The following is a 22590-nucleotide window of genomic DNA, read 5'->3' on the forward strand; positions in this document are numbered from 1 at the left end:
AAGTTGCTAGGACCCCAAAAATGACAACACAAAGTGTGCTGCCCAAACCTGCTGATTTGAGGGAAGTCTCAGAACCCATATCTCTTGGACCTCCCCTCAAATACAATTGTTGGGCAGAGGGCACAGCTTGGTGGAAGAGTAGGTGCTTGACAAGCTTAAGGCCCTGAGGTCAACCATGGCGCCACAAAAAAGAGGAAGAGGAGGGATTGTCTTCAAGTCTCTCTGTGGGAATGAGGATACCATCAAAACACCAGGAAAGATTAACCATCTGAAGAGAGATGACCAAAAGTTGTCATTCTATCCAGAAGGGCTTTTCATCTACTCTTCCAAGAATAGCTCTGAGGCATGAGGTGGAGACATCAGCTGCGTAACAAACTTCCTTTGTTTACAGTCAAGTTTGGTCCCCAACCTCCCATCACTTGCCACCACTTCCCACCCCACTGACCCTTCTCTCTCCCAGGTAAAAAGAATATTTAAGGGTCAGCCATCTGGCCCTTTCTTTGAGTTTCCTTAGTTTGAATGATTCCCATGTTTATGTGTGTGATAATTAATTTACTATGCTTTTCTCTTGTTAACCTATCTTTGTTATAAGGATGTTGGCCATGATCCTTTATGGATAGGAAAGGGACTATTCTTTCCTCAGCCTTGCAAAGCTAATCCCACTCCCATCTCCAAGGTAAGCCAACTGGTCTCAGGCGGTGGTTCTCAGCTGAGGGTTGTTCTCCCGGAGCATTTGGCAATGCCTGGAGATATTTTTGTCATAAACCGCAGTGGGGGAATCTAGGACAGAGCCCACAGGTACTGCTAAACACCCTTCCAGACATGGGAACTCATACAACAAAGAACTGCCCAACCCAAAATGACAAAAATCCTGAGGCAAAGAAACCTGATCCAAGGGTCCTCTTCATATTGATTTAAGAGGAAGCTTTTAACCCATTTAAGGGTTTTAACCCATAAAAGAAGCTTTTAACCCATAAAATACAAGGCCCTGAGTTGCATCCACAGTACTGAGGGGGAAAAAAATGAAAATGAAGTTTGCAAAGGTTTCCTGAAAATCTGAGGCAGAAGAATAGCAAATTTAAACTGCGCCTAGCCGTTTAGTGATTTAGCAAGACCCTGTCTCAAAACAAAAACTTTTTTTAAAAGGGCTGGGAATGTAGTTCAATATGAAAGCCCTAGGTTCAACCCTTAGTACTGGGGAGAGAATGTTCTTCCTGACTCCTGGAGCAGACCTTCTCTTCCACCAGCCTGGCCAAGGGGATTCGAAGTCAGGAAGCATGGCTGCCACCGCAGCACTGTGAAGACAAAGTCCCACAGATAGGAAGGCACAGCTCAGATGGCCTGGAAAGCTGCCTGAACGCTGTTCTGTGAACAATAAATGCCCGCATTGCTCAAACCAGGTTAAGTCAAGCTTTAATTCAAACCCCAACTTGTACCCTATACCCAGCCCATCTGACCCAATAAGTACTCTAACTCAGTTATCAGAGATTTTTTTTTTAATGAAAGCCATTAAAAGAATGTTGAAACTCAAAGCAGAGAGGGAGCAAGGGATAGATTCTTTTAAAGTTTCTAGGCTTTTGTTTTGTTTTGTTGGGTTTGGCTTTTTGTTTTGTTTTGTGGTCCTGGGGCCTGAACCCAGGGCCATTACATTGAGCTACACTTCCAGTGAATTTTTTATTTTTTATTTAGACACAAGGTCTCATTAAGCTGCTAAACTGCCCAGGCTGGGCTTGCACTTGCTGTTCTCTGGCCTCTACCTCCCAGAGTGCTGGGATCACAGGTATGCACTACCATATCCAGTGTTTGAGCACATTTTCTATCCTGTTGTAGCATTAGACCTTTGCAAGAGTACTAACATACCTTCATAAAAAATGAGAACCAGCCAGGCGTGGTGGTGCATGCCTGTAATCCCAGAACTCTGGAAAGCTGAGGCAAAAGGATCCTAAGATTGAGCTTGGCATGAGCAATTTAGCAATTTAGTGAGATTCTATCTCAAAATAAAAAAGGACTGGGGATGTAGTCCTGGATTCGGCCTCCAGTACCGCAAAAAAAACAAAAATAAAAACAACAACAACAAAACCCACCAGATGGGAAGAGGACAAAGGTGGGAGCCACTAATCACAGCAACCCAGCTAAGCCATGCACCAGCATGCAGGGAGAAGAAGGGTAGAAAGGGTCAGAAGTCACTGGACTCGGGACATACAGTATTTATGTTTACTCTTTCCTGGATATATTTAAAGGAAGAGCTGCTGGAGGAAAAATGGATGAAGCTATGACTATAATCCCTGTTCCTCTGGGGCTATGGCTGTACATGCTAAAGGTTGACTTGTCAAGATAAATTACAATATTAAACTTTCATTTCAAAATAGAAGACACATTATAACGCACGAGCAGTATTGTCTTCAGAACAATGTATAATGGTATAGCTGCCTCCAAAGCAGATAGCAACCTCCGCCTCCACAATTCTGCTCTAAGTTGTGGAAGTATGTGTACTTCTAGGGGCAATCCACAAATATTCTGAGAAATGAGATCCAAAGAAAATTCAAACCCAACTTTTCAATTGAATTATAAGGATTTCCATAACCAATTTAAATTTCCATGATAGCATGCTAGGGATAGAAGTATATTTTGCTGTCCGTGTCTTTTAATTAATACTATAGCCTCAAGATGAATCTTCAAAGCAACTAATTTAAAATATGAGAAGTTAAGCCGTTGTCAAATGTGTCAAAAATGCAAATAAAAAGTGTATTAAATCCTTAAAACGATGTTCCTCTACACTCTAGGAAATGGAGCCAGCCTACCTAGCCCAGTTCTTCTGTACAAGAATGAGTCACTGGGTGTGGTGACGCTGCTGTGGCCCGGAATAAATGAGATCAAGCTTTGTTCCCACACTCCCTCTGCGCTATGAGGCCACGGCTGCCTGTCAAACAGGTAGTTTGATTCTCACGAATTCACAGGACCAAAACATTTAAATCAAAAATCACACCAAAGCTGTGGGTCTATGTTTTAGATCACTCTGGTATAGCCACCTATTTAAGAGCAGACTTTTCCTGATGGTCAGAGTTTGAATTCCAGCTATGCCATTCACTTGACCCTTCAGCGGTACACTTCCCTCTTCTTCAAATGGGTACAATGATATTTCCTTCCTAGAGCTGTGAGGATTAACTGCGTGAACATTTGTAAAGCTCTCAAAACAGTGCAAGGCACTAGCCAGTACTTAATATATTACATTTTAAGATAATTGCCCCCAAAGAACCTCACGGTCTTAAATCTGCACTCTCTAGAAAAGCAGACACATGAAAAGTGTTCTTTTTTTTTTTTTTTTTTTGAGACAAGGTCTTCCTATTATAGTCCAGGTTGGCCTTGAACTCACTGTATAGCCCAGGCGGTTCCTGAACTCACAGTGATCCTCCTTCTTCAGCCTCCCAGTGCTGAGATTACAGGCCATGCACCACCACACCTGGCTGGATCTATGTTAGTACTCTTACAAAGGTCTAATGCCACAACAGGATCAAAAATGAATACAAACACCAGGCATGGTGGACTACACAGGGGGACCTTGTCTCAAAAACAACCCCCAAAATTGGTAACCCTTTACACAATTTAAGAAGGGGACACTGTCTCTGACCACTGGTACTTGGGTGGACAGTGGGGAGCCTTTTCCCCGAGTTCCGCACCTAAGACCTCATGGAATCGCGAGCTCAGTCGCAATTATCAGGTACATGCCTCAGTTTCCCTTGGAGCAGACGAGGGGAAGCTGGGAAAGAGCCCCAGACCTGCCAAGCACGGAAGAACTGTGCCGCTGAGCCTGCAGCCGCAGGACTGGCAGCGAGCGCAGCTACGCCCACCGGGGGCGGGGCTGCCGAACGAAGGGGGCGGGGCTCCGGGGCACGTGAGCTTGTGCGCCCTGCCGACTACCGGGGGCGGAGCCGCAGGGCTGCCCCGGGAATGCTGGTGGGTGGGGGCGGAGCAACGGCGTCTGGGGCGGGGCCGTGGGCGGGATCTCGGGCGGGAACGGCGTTGGGGCGGCCCTCCGGGCGCGGCGCGCGTTTCCGGCGTGCGCGGCGGAGCGCAGGGGCGGGGGCTCCGCCGGCTCCCAATAGCGCACAATGAGCTAGCGCTGGGCGCCGGAAGTGGGGCCGAAGGAAAACACGGAGAGGGAGCCGGGCCGGGACAGGAAGAGGCAGGGGGCCGCGGCGGAGGCGGAGGCGGTAAGTGCTGGGGCGCCTTCTCGCCGCGTCCGTCTGGGCTCGCCCCGGGCGGGGTGTCCGTTGGGCCCCATGTCCGGAGTAGAGGTCTGGCCTGGCCAGACGTGTGTTGGCCCCCTGCCCTGCTGGCCTTCTCGCCCCGGTTTCGGTGACCGGGAGCCTCCAGGCTGGCGGACACTGAGCTCCCAGGTTCGAGTCCGCATCTTCACTTTGTGTCAGACTCTGTCGGCCGGAGGAGAGGTCGGGGTCTAGGCCCCCTTTCCCGGGCCCTGGGCAGCCGGCGGATACCCCAGCACCCCAGCAAGCCGGCGGCTCACTTCCTGCTTCCGAGCCCCGCTGTGGCTTCCTGGTCGGGGGCGAGGGGACGCTCCCTTCGCCTCGGCCGGCCCCAGGTGGAAACTGAGGCAGGTCAGGGGTGGGGCGGTCTCTGGACCCCGGAGAAGTGGGAGTTACTGCTCCTGGTGAAACCGAATTGGTTGTGGGTTGGAGAATGAGAAGTGGGAAGGCTAGCTGGTCCTCTGGTCGGAATCTCAGCCCTTTGGAGTGGATCCGGACCGTGGTCTGAGCCCAGCCCCTTCGCAGCCCGGGGGACCCGAGCCAGTCTGTTCCGAAAAGTGGCTCTGAAGCGACAGAGGCGTGGGGTTGAGAGGAAATGCAGCCTGTTCACTTAAAGTTCGGTTACTTTGTATAACACCTAACTTCAACTTTTAAAAAAGATCGTTTGGGGAGTTTTTTAACAGTATTGGCTGAGGGTGGGGTTTTGTTTGAAGAGAGGAGCTTTTGTTGCATAGGTAAAAGCTGACCGACTTGATGTAACATTTTACGAGAATGTAGAGTTTCTCTTATTCACAGATTCATCCTCGCATATTTTTATGAATATTATAGGACTAAGCCCCCTAAATTCCAGTGTAATCCGCGGATTACTGGCAATATAATGAATCAAAAGAAAAGTTTCCTACAGGATTCTTGGCATCAATGTGATAAATGCCTACAGTATTTTGTGTACTTGGTGTGACGTCTTGTTTATAGTCTGTTTCTCCAATGCCTCCTTCTAGGTGCAAAGTAAGAAAATTGAAGTCAAAGACCATGGGAGATGCAGCAAAACCTTACATTGTGAAGGGCACTAAAGGCCGAGGAACTGTTGATGATGATGATTTCAGAAGGGGTCACCTCCAACAAGATTATTTAATAATGGATGATTATGTTAAGGGCTATAGCAGTAGAATGGAAAAAGGCCTGCCAAAAAAAAAGATAACACCTGGGAACTATGGTAATACACTGAGAAAAGGACCATATCCTGTTACCAGCAATCCATATGCGTTTAAAAACCCAATTTACAGTCAGCCCGTTTGGATGAATGACAACCACAAAGATCAGAGTAAGAGATGGCTATCCGATGAACTTACTTGTAATTCAGACAATTGGAAAGAATTCAAACCTGGACCTAGAATTCCTGTCACAAGCCGACCAAGGAAAGACTCATTTCCAGAAAGCGAGGATGGTTACAGGTGGCAGGACGGGAGAGGCTGCAGGACTGTGAGACGCCTGTTTCACAAAGACCTGACAAGCCTGGAGACCATGTCAGAACTGGAAGCTGGGAGTCCTGGTAATGTGTTCCAACTTGTCAGATTACAGCCCTAAAGTTGACAGTGTCCTTCTTTTTCATCCAAATAAGTTTGTTTTCAGTTTTTCATAGTTTCTGCTTCCAGAAGTGCTCACTTCTTTAATCTGATTATTTTAAGGTTTATAGTCATATATTTGGGCAGCTTCAACACATTTCATGTATTGGTTTATTTTACCACAGGTTCATTTTATGTTAGCGAACATGGTTTCCATACAGTAAACATTTTTTATTGAAGAGTGTGGTCTTATCCTCCTGGGGGAACATACTTTCTGAATAGTATATATGTATTTTCAAAAGTGTATTTATAATTTTTCATTTAAATGTATCCATAATATGTGACAATATAAAACTTTTAAAAAGTTGCTGATGTAAAAACTCAATACAAAGTAAATATATTGGCTCCCATAACAAGGGTCTTTTGGGTGAAGTATCATTCTCCAGAGGAGGATAACCTGAAGTATTTGTTTTTCAAGCAGGGGCGGCCAGGACCAAGAATTATAGGCCAGCCTGGGAGCACAGCAAGGCGCCTGTCTGAAAGAGTAAGGGTGTAGTTCTGAGCTAGAGAGCACTTTGCTGAGAGCTTGCACAAGGCCTTTCAGGGAGGGAGGCTGTGCAGATGTGTCAACAGGTTTGGGAAACATGAATATAGAAAGTCAGAATACAGGTAACAGTTTTGCTGTTTACTTTCAGTGAAACCAATACCCATTTCTCAGTTTCTTAACATGCTTTATAATTTGCCTAAAGTGATTATTTATACATTTTTCTAAAAGATGGGGATTTTGCCTGTGTGCAGTGATTTCTATAAACAGTTATCTAATGGGTATATTTCTTAAAGTGAAATAAAATCATAAATTGGGTGGAAAAAAATGAAACAATATTTAGTATGAAAATTATACTTGGAAAAATGGGCTTTTACATTTCCAGGCTGAAAACGTTTTTTAGTGGCCATACAGGATAGGTTGCAAACTGTCCAGCAGTTAAAAGTTTCCTAAGTAGATACTTTCTAGACCCCCAGAAGCCTTTATCCTTCACGTGACTATTCATATATGCATTGCAGCACTTGAATTTGGGACTCAAACATATAAGAATACTTAACGGGGAAACTATCCTTTTTATCATCAGAAGGTCGTAGAATAAAAGTGAAAATCTTACCACATGTGGGAGTGAAATTCTGGTACTTGAAATTCTGGTACTGTAGGAGGCTAAGAATTGAAAGTTCAAGCCCCGCCTTAGGTGAGTTGATGAGACCTTGTCTCAAAATTTTAAAAAGACTGGGGCTGTTGCTCCATGTGAAGGCGGTGAGTTCAGTCCCTCGTGCAAAAAGGAAAAAAAAACCCTCAAGCATTTGTGGATATTAAATGGGGAAAGAGGCTGACAAGTAGCAGAAACAGAATGAAGTGTTGCAGACAGTATAAAGGAATTTCGTCAAGAGAGAGAAAACATTAGTCTTATACTTCTTTAAGCCAGAAAGCACTCAAAGCAATTTTCTGATGGAGTGCTGTTGTGATGTTTCAGGGGTAAAATCACAACTGTGCAAATCAAGCAGCTACATTTCTCAGAGGTAAATTTATGTAGACTTCCTTATGCATTGGTTAGATGAGGAAGTGAAACTGAAATCCGGAACTGTTACCCTGACCATAAACAACCTTCACTGGACCTGGAATCCTGACTGAGGGAAACTCACCTTTATTGATTTCTGAGCTGTTGATTTGTCTTTTTCTTTTTTAAAGTTCATGTGTATTTAAGAATTTATATATTACAGTGTCTGGGTGGGATGTGGCCATTTAATTATCTATGGTTGTGTTTTAGATAATAAATTGATTTTGAAAAGCATTTTTAAAATAAAGTTTTATAGATGAAAATTTTGCAGCTAGACAGGTTAAGAGGAAGGGACCATTTTCAGACCAAATAAATAAATAATAATGATGTACTCCTGCCTGTACTCTTATTTGGTCTTAGACATGACTAAGGAAGTTGCTTAAGTGTGTTGGAACAGGAAATACATTTTCTCTGTCTTTATCAAAGGCCATTCCAAGGTGCCCTTGTTCTCTCTATGCAATACAGGTGTGTGCTTTCACATTTGCTAAATGAAGTATTCAGCTTCTGTTCCATAAAAATTTTCATAAAGGAAGCATTAAGTCTTGGTGTGATGTTATTTACTTCAGAGAGAAATCCAATTTAATGTATAAATTTTGCATTGCGTTCAAAGAATCTGAAAAAAGATCTCACTAAAGGAGTTAAGATGTCCTTAAGCAAAATTGTGTCTTAATAAGGAAGTATCTTATTAACATGAGAAGATGTAAGGAGAATTAGAGTTGCTTTGGGGAGTGAGTAATTGAAAATTGAACCCAGGACCTTCACAGGGAGTTATATCCCCAATCCTTTTTTTATTTTTTATTTAGAGACAGGCTTTTGCTAAGTTATTGAGTTGCCCAGGATGCGCTAGAACTTTGCAGTCTTCCTGCCTCAGCCTCCAAGAGTGCTACAGTTACTAGCAGGAGCCTGACTTTAGAGTTGCCTTTTTTTTTTCTTTTTTCCATGCTGCCATGTCCTTCAAATGTTCTACATTGCCCATTGAATAGATTTGGGACAGTGCCCTTCATGATCTTACCTGAAAAACATCCACTCAAACACACGTCTTTTGTGACTAGAATAAGAGACCAAACAAAATATGTGAAATTTGGCATGCTGAATATAGGGAACTCGTTACAATAAACTTACAATGAGCCAGATAGTGTTCCTCTACGGAATTATGAAAATTGTTCAGAAGTACCAGTGTGGCCTTCCAGGAGTCACACCCATGAGCTTTTGTTTGATATTCTGTCCCTGTAGGCCTGTGGCACCCAGTTCAGGAAGGTATATTGTCTTGCTAGTTCTGATCCATTTTTCTTTTTTTTTTTTTTTTGAGACAGGGTCTTGCTATGTACTTCAGACTGGCCTTGAACTCACTTTGTAGGACAGGCTGGCCTCGAACTCAAAGTGATCCTTCTGCCTTAGTCTCCCACGTACTGGGATTACAGGCATTCGCCACCATGCCCAGCTCCTGATCCATTCTAAATGTGAATGAGTATACTCAGAAAGCATTTTGTAGTAATTTCTTTTCTGTTTTCATATTGTGAGACAGAAGGCTAAATGTTAGAGTCCATACATATTTTAATCTGTATTTCAGATCTGTCTACTTTGATTTAGTCCTGTGTCCTAGGGCAAGTTACTGATTCTCTGGGCGGGCATTGTTTCCATCTGTACAGTGGGGCTTACGTTAGCATCTGTGTCCAGATTACCGTTGGGATTAAATAAGGCAGCGTGCAGTCAGTGCTTGCTCTGCGTCTGTCACAGAATAGAATAGTAATGATAGCTTCTGTCATCATCTGGCAGAATTTCTGTAGCCACCCCTTTTTGTAAAAGCAGTGCATGTTAATCACAGTCTTCCAATGAAGAGAGAAGTCGCTTTCTGGAAAAGGACAACAATACAGTTGTATCAAGAAGCTGTTGTGACCAAGAGAGTGGAGTTTAAAGAGGGAACTTGGTCACCTATCATTTACTCTTTTGTGAACTAATGCAGACTTCTCTTAAAGGGTGTTGTACTTGTAAATATCCAAGGAGTGTTTTCCTAGGTAAGAAATTTGTCATGAACACTGAAGTCAAATGTGTTTGTTTAGAGATAGTTTATAATAATAAGCAAGTTAATGAAATGAACACATTTATAAGCTATAAGAAAAACTCATCTCAAAATTTGTTCAAATTAAGAGTACTACCGGCTTTAAAAGATTGTTGTAATTTTGTTGAGGGTAGAAGGAATGTTAAAATGGAAGTGTTAGCCTGATTTTCTAGTCAACTGATGAGTTACCTTTGAGTTTCATTTGCTCAGTGCATTTTGATTGATTTCTTACCTAAACTATGTTTTTCTTAATATTTTTTTTTAAGTTGTCCCATATTATAGAACCTTTTTGCAGAATTACATTATATTCATCTGAAAAAGTTTGAGCACAATGCTTGCTGTTTGTCCTTTAGAGCTCTAGGCAATAGTTAGTTGTTGGTTTGCTTTGTTTTTGCTGCTGGGACTCAAACCAGGGCCTTGTGTATGCGAGACAGATTCTCTGCCACTAAGCAGCATCCCAAGCCTGGCAGCACCTTCTCTCTTTTTTTTTTTCTTTTAACTTTGAAGGTTATACCTCCTTTTCTGATATAGCATTTTCTAAAAAATTAGCCAGTTCATTGTAATTGCTAAATTAGTAACAAGTTGCCCTCAAAATTTGACAGAGGAATTGCCCCACACGAGGACATTTTAGTAGGTTTATGTTTCTGTGGACTAATTTGTAGTAAACCATTGAAAATGATTCCATCCAGTTATCAGAAGTTTAATTTGGGTAATAAGTTTTATTTAGTTATATGTGTTCAGAATAGCTTCAATTTTCAGAACTTGATAGAAGTCATCAAAGCCATTTAAAACATATTTTTGTAGTTCAGTCCCACAGCCATGTTCAATTTCACAGATTGAAAAATTGAAAACTTAAAGTAACAGGTTCATTCATTCATTCTAAGGCTTGTAAACTAATAGCAGTGAATAAACAAATTTGTACTTAAAGAAGACTTTACCAATAGTTTTTTCCTTTGAAATACACTTAGTATGCCAGCAGTTCAATAAAGTTAACATGGAAACAGAAATAAAATAAGTAGGCTAGACATGGTGGTGCACGCCTGTAATCCCAGCATTTAGGAGGTTGAGGCAGGAGGATCACTGTGAGTTGGAGGCCAGCCTGGGCTACATAGTGAATTCAAGGCCAGCCTGCACTGCACGGCAAGATCCTATCTCAAAAACTCTCTCTCTGTATATATTCTCAGTCAGTAAAATTTTGGGTTGGATGTATCGCTATTAATGGCAGAAGCCCAATTCTATGTTATTGAAAGTTTAATTTGTAGCTAAATGATTTATTTCACTCCAGATAGAATTGCTGAGTTCTGAAGGTATGTAGTATTGTCCGTATTGCCCAATAAGAAATAAAAACAAATGTAGACTGTTTGCAGCATAACAGTGGGTTATCACAAGTGTGTTAGAAAATTCTGCTTTTCTGCCTGGGTGTGATATTACTCAGTATCACCAATAATATTTCCCCCTACCTTAAGAAAACCACAGGAAGCAGCGGTCCCGACCCAGGAAGCCACGGAGGACTAGAAATGAGGAGAGTGAGCAGGATGGAGACTTAGAAGGTCCTGTGATTGACGAGTCTGCACTTTCCACAAAGGAGCTGCTGGGCCTACAGCAGGCTGAGGAGCGGCTGAGGAGAGACTTCATTGACAGGCTGAAAAGGGTAACGACTTGCTGCATGCCTGTGATAGTGAAAAGCCTTGTTCGAAGCCAGGTGTTTTGGTGCACGCCTATAATCCCAGCACTGTCAGACTCTGAGACAGGAGGAGCACAAGTCTGAGTCCATCCTGGGCAATTTAGCAACTTAGCGAGATCCTGCCTCAAAATAAAAAAAATGAAGAGAGACTGGGGATGTAGGTCAGTGCAGGGGCCCTGGATTCAATCCCCAGGACTGAGGGGGGAAATTCCTCATGTTGAACTGTGTTAGTAGTTGAGACCACAGCACATGCTTTGATGAATAGGTGTCCTATTGTGGTTACCAGTGTTTAAGTAGTACAATTTAAAAAGTGATAGTAAGATTTACAGTGATATCATTCTTAAATGATTGTGAGGTGGTGATAACACAAGACAGTAATGTAGTAGCATTTTAGAAGTGACAAGTCATCTTTCTGCCTGGTTTTGCTTATGTGTATGTTTGGAATAGATCCATCAGTCTTTTCAGCGCCGAGTGTGGTGGTGCACGCCTGTAATCCCAGCACTCGGGAGGCTGAGGCAGGAGGATCGTTGTGAGTTCAAGACCAGCCTCGGCTACAAAGCGAGCTCAAGGCCAGCCTGAACTGCAGAGCGAGACCCTGTCTCAAAATGGAGCTGATGTTTGTTTATGTATTTTTTTTTTTGGTACCGGAAATCGAACTCAGGACCTTGTGCTTGCCAGACAGGCGCTTGTGCTGCTGAACTATATCCCTGGCCCTGTCTCAAAATTACCACAAAAAAAAAAAAAAACTTTTCAAATTACAGAGACCACGAAACTGCCCTACAGCAAAGTACACCTGCAAACTCTGTGATGTTCTAATTGAGTCCATTGCATTTGCGCATAAGCATATCAAAGAGAAGAGGCACAAGAAAAACATGAAGGTAAGCTTCACATGACCAAACAAGTGTCTCAGTTATTATTGTCATCTTAGTGACTTTTCTTAAGTCTATTGAGTTACTATGTTTGTATTTTGTTTGTTGAATTTATTTTAGCCAAAATACTTCGTACTTCTTGGATGTATTTGTTGGGCAGGATGACAGGACTTAGGTCCTTGTGCCGGTTGTAAAGCAGATAATCAGTTTGTCCTTGCCGCTTTTACTGTTCTGCTTTGGACTTTCCCTTACTCCTGCATCTTGCCAGTGATCACTGGTCCTGTGTGCATAAATGTGTATGTGTTTGATAGGGTGAAGACTGACATACCTAAAATGAGACAGCGGGCTAAGAAAAAGATTCTAGAAAACTCTGTAGGGTGTTGCCTTAGCGAATGGGAGAAAGTGAAAACCATGTGTGAGTCATTTTTAATCTCAACATTGATCTTAAAAGGAAAAGCAGGAGGAAGAATTGCTCACTACCTTACCCCCACCAGCGCCCTCCCAGGTAAGAGCAATCGGCCTTGCCATTGACAGAGTGGTGCAGGAATTTGGCTTACACAGTGAGGACTTGGAACAGAGGCTGCAAGTTAAACGCATCGTGGGAAATGCACTTCAGCACAAGCTGCCAGGTATACGCTAGGTTTGTCTTCAATGCATTATCACATTTCCAGTAATCGTCACTTCTTGAAAATATACTTACTGTGTGCGGGAGCTCTATTTTTAGTGCTTTTTTCTTGTTATTGTTTCTTTTTTTGTTGTTTTTTTCCTGAGGGAGTTGGTGTTTTTTCTGACTTGTCTCAAAGAACAGATTTTCACATGTACTGTCATTATAGGTCTATTTTCATAATACAGTAAATTTCACTGTGTGATAAGTTTTAATGTAGTTGAAAGCCACATATTATTCAGACACCATGGGACTCTTGCATATATATTGCTTTACTTTCCTATCTAAACTGACAAAATATTTTCGAATTAAAACAGAGAGAAATATCCTGGAATCATTTTCAAGTTACATGTGTTGAAAGGGTTTTATTTACGCATACTTAAAGGAATAGCAGCATCTAAAAAGAGCTTTGAGAAACTAGTTTGTTAAATAATTTGTAATTGATTTTGTATGTTGTTGAATTTGTTAAGATGTCTGTCTTTTGCTATTTTTAATTTAGTTTAGTTTTCTTTTGACACAGGGTCTCACCATGTCCCCCCAAGCTAGACTTGAACTCCTGTACCCAGGTGATCCTCCTACCTCAGCCTTCTGATTAGCTGGGTTTATAGGCATATGCCACTGGTTTATTTATAAGTTTAGACCAAAGGTGAGGTAAAGTTGATGGAGACAGCAATTTGTGATATGCTGCTTATGAAATTGTAAGGCCAGGGATGGTAAATGCCTGACCCCAGCAGCTGCCATCCTTGGTAGCAGCAAACCCCATCCCTTCCCTTTGACCATTCCTGTTGAGGTAAGTCCTTGCTGTGTGTCAGAATTATCTGTAGAGCCAGATGGAGTTTCCATTTTAGAAAGTTCGCCTTTTAGAAAAGTTTCACAAGTGATCCTGATTCATAGTCAAGGTAGAACATTATTAGATACATCACCTTATAAGTCTTCAATTTGTTCTATTAGGAGATCATGCATATAGTATTCATAACACTCAGTATTAAATACTAATATTTAACATTAAATACCAATGTTTTATATATAATAATTCAATAATTATTTATTTCATTGTATAAGTATTTCCTGAATGGTCAACTGTAATTTCAGTGATTTTTGCCATACAGTTCTGTGTAAAAGTATACAGTCATTTGTTATAGAAAACTCTCCAAAAAATCGCTTGAATTAGCAAACTGTTAAGTTCTGTGATGAAAAGGGATATTTTAGCAAAATATTAGTAAAACATTGAAAATAAATGCCATAGGTTAATATAGGAGGTGCTCATATGTATACACATACCTTCCTCTGAGAAGGAAGAGCATACTGCCTATGTTTTTCTTCTCTTCAATGGTGATTGAACCCAGAGTCTTCACACTGAGCTGCATCCCCAGCCCTTTTTTCTTTGTTTATTTTTTGAGATAGGGTCTCACAGAGTCACTGAGTTACCTGTGCCGGGCTCAAACTTGTGATCCTCCTGCCTCTGCCTCCCAGAGTGCTGGGATTACATGTGTGTACCACTGTGCCCAACTAATTGCTTCGGCCTGGCATTTTAAGGTATATCAGTCTTGTAATTATTTTTACGAGTTTTTCTAGGGGAATTTTGTCAAATACTTTTCACACTAAGTGAAGTCACATTAAAAAGTATACTGAAAGGTGAATTTTATCATTGCATTACTGAAATAAGCTCTTTACAGTAAGTTTTTCTTCTGTGTGCTTCCTGAAAAGTGAAATGTGTGTATTAGCTCTTGAGTATGCTAAAAAGGGGTTTTTTGGGTGGAGGTTTAGTTTTGTTTTGAAGGGGGCTGATTTTTTGAGACAGGCACTCACTTTGTGACGCAAGCTGGCCTTCAACTCACTGTGTCACTGTGTAGCCCAGACTGACCTTGAAGTCATAACCCTTCTCCTGCCTCAGTCTCCTGAGTGCTGAGATTACAGGGGTACGCAGCACGCTTGGCTCACTGTAAAGTTTATAAATGTAAAACAGGCATCCTTTTTCAACTTTCACATTTTAAAAATCACTGCAGATAGTTTTCTATATAAAACGTGAGCATGGTAATGTAGGGGCTGTAAACATGTTTAACAACTGACACAGAGAGTGTTGCTTGAGCCACCCATTTGGACGTCGCCTGCCTCTGCTGGGACAGCGGCCTGATCATCAGCGGGTCAAGCCGGCAGAATGTCACGGGTGCACACCAGAGCTGCTTGGCAACAAGGCACAGATTACAGCTGCATCTTGACCATGTTAAGCTAAACCACAGCCTTTCTGTTAGCTAAAATTAAGGACTAAGCAAAGAACACCCCATTTCTGTCTTTTGTTTATGCCAGACTTGACGAGTTTTGCTTTGTTTGTGGTTTTATTTCTGAAGTAGCACTGTTTCATTACAACTTCTGAGAAATTTATGGCTTTTATGTATTTATTTTTAGATTGCCCTCTAAGATTATATGGGTCTTCCTGTAGCCGATTGGGTTTCAAAAATTCGGATGTAAACATTGACATTCAGTTTCCAGCCATTGTAAGTATGAAATGAAATGTCAGAATTTTCAGAGTGGTATGGAAGTTCTTTCTCTCAAATGTGAACTGTATGAATCTATTTTAAATATTTTTGAAGAAATGTTCAGTGTAATGGTGACAGCTTTACCCCAGTATTTCCCTGTTTTTATGTCTCCTGCCTTTCTTCAGTTTCACAGCTTCAGAGAATTTCTTTTTATACTTTACAGATTTTTGTACTTAACTTTCTTTTACACTACAGATCTTTCACACTTATAACTTTAGTTTTCTAACCATACATATCTTTTTGGGTTTTTTGGGACAGGGTCTTGCTATGTAGCTTGGGCTGGCCTTGCACTCACTGTGTAGCCCAGGCCAACCTCAGACTCAGTATTCTCCTGCCTCAGCCTCTTGAGTTTTAGGATACAGATGGATACCACCACACCCGGCTAACAATGTGAATCTTAGGGGTATTTAGGTTTCTGTTCATTTGAAAATAAGTTTCCTTGGTAAAATCAACTTTCCAGTGACAATAAAGGAATTCGTATTTGAAACAAAGTAAGTTTATAAAATTTATGATATTAAAGCTGAATTAGTTCCTGAGTTGCTTCTTTTTTATATGCCAATTATGTTAAAACAATTATGCTTTCAAACAACCACACCTAGCCTGGATTTCTGTTCTAAATGTGGTTCAGATAGATGCCAATCAGTCAGAAGCATAACCTGGAAAGGCCTTAGATTACCCCCTAGGGGTTCCACAGCCATTTCATAGCTCTGTCCTGCGGGTGGGGGTGCTTGTTAAAAAATAAAGATTTCGAGTCGGGGATATAGCTCAGCAGCACAGCGCCTGCATGGGAAGTGTGAGGTTGTAAGTTCAATTCCCAGTACAAAAAAAAAAAAAATAAGATTTCGTGGTTCTACCTACAGGTGTTCAATTTCTTAGCCTCTGACTTCATGCTATACCTGATTATTAGAGCTACCTGGTCAGCAAATCAGTAGATTTTATATTCTTTTAATCTTCCTTAAATTGTGGTGGTGGATTGCCACTTATTTTATCTGGTATCCTTTATTCGTTCCTTAGGTAATATGCACTAAATCTCTTGTGGTATGCATAATACCATCTTCTACTCCAAAGGACAGAACAAAACAGCATAATTCCCCTTTTGTGGAACTCCTGTTTAGTGAAGGACATAAATAGCTACCTGTTTTTCTTAATTATGATGAGAGCTGAAGAGAAAGAAGGTCTGGGGTAAAAGACAGGCACTGCACAGGGACACGGCCTTCCTGAAGGCCTCACCCACCAGGTGGGTGTAACTGAGCTTTCACCAGGGTGAAGCTGGATTAGATTTAGATAAGGCCAGAGAGGATCTGCCAGGTCTCACAGATCTTTCAGTAAGACTCTGACTTTGATCTAAGGGTAGTCAGAGGTCACTGAGCGTTTTAAGGATCCAGTTGGTGATTTTAAGTGATTTTAAGTGATGTGTAGAACAAGGATTGGAGGAAGGCAGTGCTGTAGTTGGAACCAGTGGCCTGTCTGTTGCAGTACCTTCCAAAGGTGAGGTGGTATTGTGACCAGCATGAAAACCTTCAGCTACTGCTTCAAGATTTGCTTGTGGGTGAATAGTTGTCATCTCCACACTCTGGGAGATTGAGGCAGGAGGATCACAAGTTTAAGCTCCACCTGGATAACTTAGTAGACCCTGTCTCAAACTAAAAATATTAAAAGCAGCCTGGGTATGTGGCGCAGCATGAAAGCCCTGGGTTCAATCCTGAGTTCTGGGGAAAAAAACAAAAAGATTTGCTGGAAGGCTGCATCATAGTCACTTTTCTCATGGCTTTAACAAATACCTGCCACCTGCAACCTGAGGACAGAGGGGTTTGCTCTGGTTCACAGTATATAGAGGCTTCAGGCCATAGCTCGCTGATGCAAAGGCATGGTGGCTGAGGAGACCCACTCACAGCATGGCAATGGGAAAGCAGAGAGACCAAAGGGTAGATGCGGGGTGGCGAGAAACCCTTCGGCTCCAGTGACCAGCCCCCCTCTGCTGACCAGATCCCACCTCCCAGCATCACATTTAGCTATAATCTCATCAGCGGACTGACCCACTGAAGCATGCCATGCCCTCATGATCCAGGCACTCCCCAAAAGCCTCACCAAGTAGCATATGTGCTTTGGAGAGCCATCTGGATACAAGCCTTACAGGCTAATTACCCGAAGAACTAGTTCAGCTGAGCGTGGTAGCACATGCCTATAATCCCAGCATCTGGGAGGCTGAGGCAGGAGGATCTCCACAAGTTTGAGGTCAGCCTGGGCTACCTACTGGGTTCAAGCCAGCCAGTACTGTATAATGAGACTCTGTCTCAAAAAACAAAACAAGAAAAGCCCTAGTTCACTGGGAGTCAATCAGTGATAGTCCTCTCCAGTCCTTATTCACCCTCGTGTGGTACTCTTCTCTGTCTTTGACTTGCGTTTACGCAAGCATAGTGATAATTTATTTGCAGTGGTGCTAACATATTTGTAATTGGGAAAGAAATTGGGAGAACGTCAGACTGTGTGTTATGCCAGTGAAGCAGAATGCTTAGGGATTATTTCATGTATTCATTTGTTTATTTCCTAGATGTCTCAACCAGATGTCCTCTTACTTGTTCAAGAATGTTTAAAGAACAGTGGTGAGGCCAAATTCTTTCCACATTTTGGTGTTAAAAGTTTTTTTGGTCTATAAATTTGGATATATCTTATTAGCAGATTCTGAAAATAGGAAGTTTTATTAAAATTACTTATATTGAGTAATAGCAAAAGTGAAAACTCATGCTGATGAATTATTACCTAATTAGAATCTTATTAGTTCTATGCAAAATAACCACTTCCAAGTAAAGCTTTTAGCCCAATAACGTTACTGTTATGAAGATTAAATAAATCTTAGACTGTGACTAAGAATGCAAAATATATAAAATTTATTCTTAAGGCTAAAACTAAAGAATAACCTGCTGTATTTAGTCATATAAATAAGTACTTTACAGATATTAAGTAGGTGTACACAGCCCTGATTAATGAACCCACCACTAGTTGTTCCCAGAGAGGTTTATCAGTTGTACTGAACCATAAAATGTCCATGTGGGGCTGTATCAATTTTTTCTGCTTTATGCGGGCTTCATCAAAGTGCCCCATGCCTTGAATTAGTCATTTCTATCCTTTTTGTTTTGGTTGAATAAAATATTTAAATATTTCTTTCTGTTTCAGTCAAAACATATTTTAACACATTTTAGTAGGTTTTGCATCAACTTTGTTTTTAAATTTACTGCCTGTGTGTCTAATTATCTTGTCCACAGAATATTTAAATGTTTGATACAGTGATATAGTAATTTCTCATCAAACATTAGCTTTAAAAAATAGATTTCAGTAAAGGATTTTTAAATTAAAAGATAAGGATTTTTAAATTAATTTGTTTACTTGCATCATAAATATTACAGTTTTTCTCTTTTTAAGTCATTTCAGAATTTTATTTAGTAATAGTCTTCAAAACAGTTGAACAGATAAGCCACACCTGTACTACTTAATCTAATTCTGCTTTTAAACAGAGTTTTTAATAAGTTACTTCATATTTTCTTCTTCTTTCCTCAGACTCCTTCACTGATGTTGATGCCGATTTCCATGCTCGGGTGCCAGTGGTGGTGTGCAGAGAGAAGCAAAGGTCTGTTTCTTTAAACTGTTCATAACTATCAGTTTGTCAAAAGCACAAATACTTTACTAAATCTTAATGTCCAACTTCTAGAATGATAACTCCTTGCATGGTTATATCAGACACTTTCTATTAGTGTCCTCCCTATACTTTTGGCATTTAATCAAGAGGAGGGAATCTTTCCTTTTCAAGAAGTTAAAAATGCCTAACCAGGTATAGCAGCACACTGTTGTAATACCAGTTACTTCAGAGGCTGAGAGGGGAGGAGTGCAAGTTTAAGACCACGTGGGCAACTTAGCAAGATCTTCTCTCAAAATAAAATTTTAAAAAGGAAGAGTGGCTAGGGATACAGCTTAGTGATAAGAGCATTTGCCTAGCATGTGTGAGCCCTGGGTTTAATCCCTTGTGCCATTAAAAAAAAAAAAAAAAAAAGTAGGTGGAAAAAATATGAGAAAGAAGTATATTGACCCATCTCAACTAGGTAAAAAAACCTTATCAAATGGTTTCTTGCTCTAATCGCCTTTACTTCTTTTTTTGCATGACCTTTCCAAAATATTTTTAATATGTTAAAATATTTCTAATATGTTAGTACCAACTTCTAGTTCTAAAAAAATAGTTTGCTTAGAAAATAGCTGCCATATCTTTTTTAAAATTCCTCTGTATTGAATGGGGTTTTTTTATTTTTAAATTATTTATTGTCAGTGTCGTTTAGCTAGTGGTGGAAAAGATCCTAATACTTAAATAACACTTGCTTTCTTCTCTCATCCTCTCGCTCCCCCCACCAGTGGTCTCCTTTGTAAAGTGAGTGCAGGAAATGAAAATGCCTGTCTGACAACAAAGCACTTATCCATCCTTGGAAAACTAGAGCCAAGGCTGGTTCCTCTGGTGATCGCGTTTAGGTACTGGGCAAAGGTTGGTTCTAGTTCTTTTAAGTGTGTGAAAACATTCTGTGTAGGCATGAGCATGGTGCTTTAATTTTGTAGGTTAATCTTAATGTTTAAATGCATATTTATAGACATTAAAAAATAGATACGTGAATATTAGAATAGAAACTTTAACATACACGAAGGAAAAGTTGGGGCTCTATTTCACTTTAACAATATTGCTTAAAAGATTAAAATGATTATAGTGCTTATTAAAAGTCAGATTGGGGTCAGATCCCAGGGGATGTGGCCCAAGAACTTAACTAGCTTCCTAAGATGACTTCCTAGGCACAGTAAAATTTGAGGTAAACACTTTCATACCTTTTCTAATAACATACCCAGAAACTAAAAAACAAAACAAAACAAAACAAAAAACTCTGTCTGGTCTAATAACATTTCTATAATGTTTTGTAAAATTATGACAAATTCTCTAATAAACAGTAGCACATTTAGTGTTCCCCAAAATGTAAGGTCACATCATAATTATAAAATTGAGATTTTATAAGATTCATAGAAAAAAAAAAAAGAAAAAGCTTTACTGATGAAGGCATAGCAGTGAGGAGAGGCAGTTCATGTCTCATCTCATCTAGGATGAGCCGAGGGTGGCCCACCCACAGCTGGGTGGACTGGTACGTACAATATGCTGTTCTTTAAAAGCCTTCTTCTGCTTCTTCACTAAGCAGGCCAAGCTTTTGTAGTTGTTTGCGTTAGCACGGATAAGTTTGCCCATATTTTCTCTGCAGTCGCCTTTGTGACCAGAGCACGCATTCGTGGGGCTGTGAGCTAAGAGGACCATTAAACTGAGCAGTCAGTTGGCATCTACTGACTGAATCATTATTGGAACTGAATCATTATTTTTATTTCACTAACATTTTAAGCAAGAGAGTGGATTTACTGCAGATATCACAAAATGAATAGCAAATAGTATGTTAGAGCTTTTCATGAGTAAATTAACAGAAATACTTGAAATTGTTACTCAAAAGCACAATATGTGGTTGCTGCAAAAGTACAGGGAAGTTGCATATTGCCAGTGTGCTGCTTGTTGTGGATGTTTGTGTTTTGTTCTGTTTCATTGTTGCAGTGCGGGGCTTGCACATGAACTGTAGCTCAGCCCCTACTATGGTGCTTTATTGTGAGGAATCACTATAAATTATATAATGTATGAGAATGAAGTTACAGGATGTAAGCCAAATTATGTCAATCACAACCTGGTGAAAGAAGAATGTCCCTCCTTTCTCCTGTCCTCCGCAGCTCTGCAGTATAGACCGCCCTGAAGAAGGAGGCCTGCCACCATATGTGTTCTCCCTGATGGCAGTTTTCTTCCTTCAGCAGAGAAAAGAACCTCTTCTGCCAGTGTATCTAGGATCATGGGTAGGAGACTTTGCTTACATATCTGATGCTAATGCTATGATAGACCTACAGATCCTTACTTGAATAACATAAAAATCTGAAAGCCTAACCAGAACTGAAAAGATTTATTTATTCTACTGGGATGAATGTCCATATTGTTTATTGCTGAAATGTTAATATATTCATTAACAGAGTGCTGCTTATATCTGTTAGGGGTATTTCTCGATGTCTAGGTAGCACATCCTTAGTTTTTTTAAATAGTCCTGAAGGTTTCAAACAAAAAACTTTGAACTTTTTATTTGTTTGGTTTTTTTTTTGTTTTTTTTTGTTTGTTTGTTTGTTTTTTTCTCTGGTACCGGGAACCGAACTCACGACCTTGCACTTGCCAGAACTTTTTAAAATTTAATCATTTGATACGTTCTTTCTTGGAGTACAGTTTCCTAATCTGACACTTTTATTCACATATCATTTCCTGACAGACACTAGGAATCATTCAGTTTGTTGTAACTTATGTTCTTTTTTTTGCTTATTCATTAATAATATGGGGCCTCATTATGTAGCACAAGGTGGCCTCGAATGCCTGCGCTCAGCCAGTCCTGCCTCAGCATCCTGGCTCTGAGTCTGCAGGTGTGCATCCTGAGGAGGGTAAAAAAGCTTTATGAAGTTTTTACGTTTACTGGCTAGAACTTGGGCTCTGTTGGGAAACTTGGATAATATAGTTATGAGGATCTCAGTTTCCTACAGAAATCGTGTGTGCCAGGTATCTCAGTTCCATGGAAAGAGAAAAAGGAGTGAAGGGTGGTGGAGAGAAACAAATTACAATACAAAACAACTGTGGATCAGTGCTCAGCCTTGTAACACATGCTGTGGAATACAAGAAGAAAGAAAAACAAACAGAAGAAATGTTTGAGAATTTTCCAAATTAATTACTCCCAAACCACACAAGAGTGGGGCAAACTAAAGATAGGAACTTAGGCTAAGAAGCTATCTACTGGAGTAGCACAATCTGCAGTTTATCTAACCACATTTGTTGCCTGCTAAATCCAGATCATCAGCATTTATTAGAAAAGAGGATCCAGAATTTTCACCATATGAGATAGCATTTACAGTGTCCAGAAAGCAATCCAAAATGATTCATGGTAGAAAGACACAAGAAAATGGTACCTACTCTCAATGAAAAAGAACAGTTGCCAACTCTGTTAACTTCCTGTCACTGTGACAAAATACCTGAGAAAATCAGTGTAAAAGGAAGAAAGGTTTATATGGGCCCATGATTTCAGAGGCTTATCCCATGGTTATGTCCCAGTTATTTTGGGCCTGTGGCTGTACAGCACATCTTGGTGGCAGGAGCATGTAGTAGACAAACACTATTCATTTTATGGTGACCAGAAGGAAAAAAGTGAAAGCAGCCTGAGTCCCAATATCCCCTGCAAGACTCTGTCCCCAGTGACTTACATTGC

At 40.8% G+C, this 22590-nt stretch overlaps 1 protein-coding gene across 5 annotated transcripts in view; it reads left to right on the top strand.

Annotated features, from left to right (window-relative positions):
• The first annotated feature begins 4021 nt into the window (after nt 1-4021).
• Nucleotides 4022-22590, top strand: part of Zcchc6 (zinc finger, CCHC domain containing 6) — a 62169-nt gene continuing 43600 nt past the window's right edge. For 4 of the 5 annotated variants that reach the window (XM_005387913.2, XM_005387915.2, XM_005387914.2 and 1 more), the window contains exons 1-10: nt 4022-4211; nt 5264-5814; nt 10957-11141; nt 11936-12052; nt 12495-12672; nt 15114-15202; nt 17796-17847; nt 18800-18869; nt 19643-19769; nt 21032-21151. In XM_005387913.2, coding sequence (XP_005387970.1) covers nt 5295-5814; nt 10957-11141; nt 11936-12052; nt 12495-12672; nt 15114-15202; nt 17796-17847; nt 18800-18869; nt 19643-19769; nt 21032-21151 — 1458 coding nt within the window. In that variant the 5' untranslated portion in view covers nt 4022-4211; nt 5264-5294. Of the gene's footprint in view, nt 4212-4239; nt 4398-5263; nt 5815-10956; nt 11142-11935; nt 12053-12494; nt 12673-15113; nt 15203-17795; nt 17848-18799; nt 18870-19642; nt 19770-21031; nt 21152-22590 lie in introns of those variants that run through there. The other variant, XM_013516018.1, reaches the window with a different exon arrangement.

The sequence above is a fragment of the Chinchilla lanigera genome, unplaced genomic scaffold (genome assembly GCF_000276665.1).
Source record: "Chinchilla lanigera isolate Chin_1 unplaced genomic scaffold, ChiLan1.0 scaffold00031, whole genome shotgun sequence".
Lineage (NCBI taxonomy): Eukaryota > Metazoa > Chordata > Mammalia > Rodentia > Chinchillidae > Chinchilla > Chinchilla lanigera.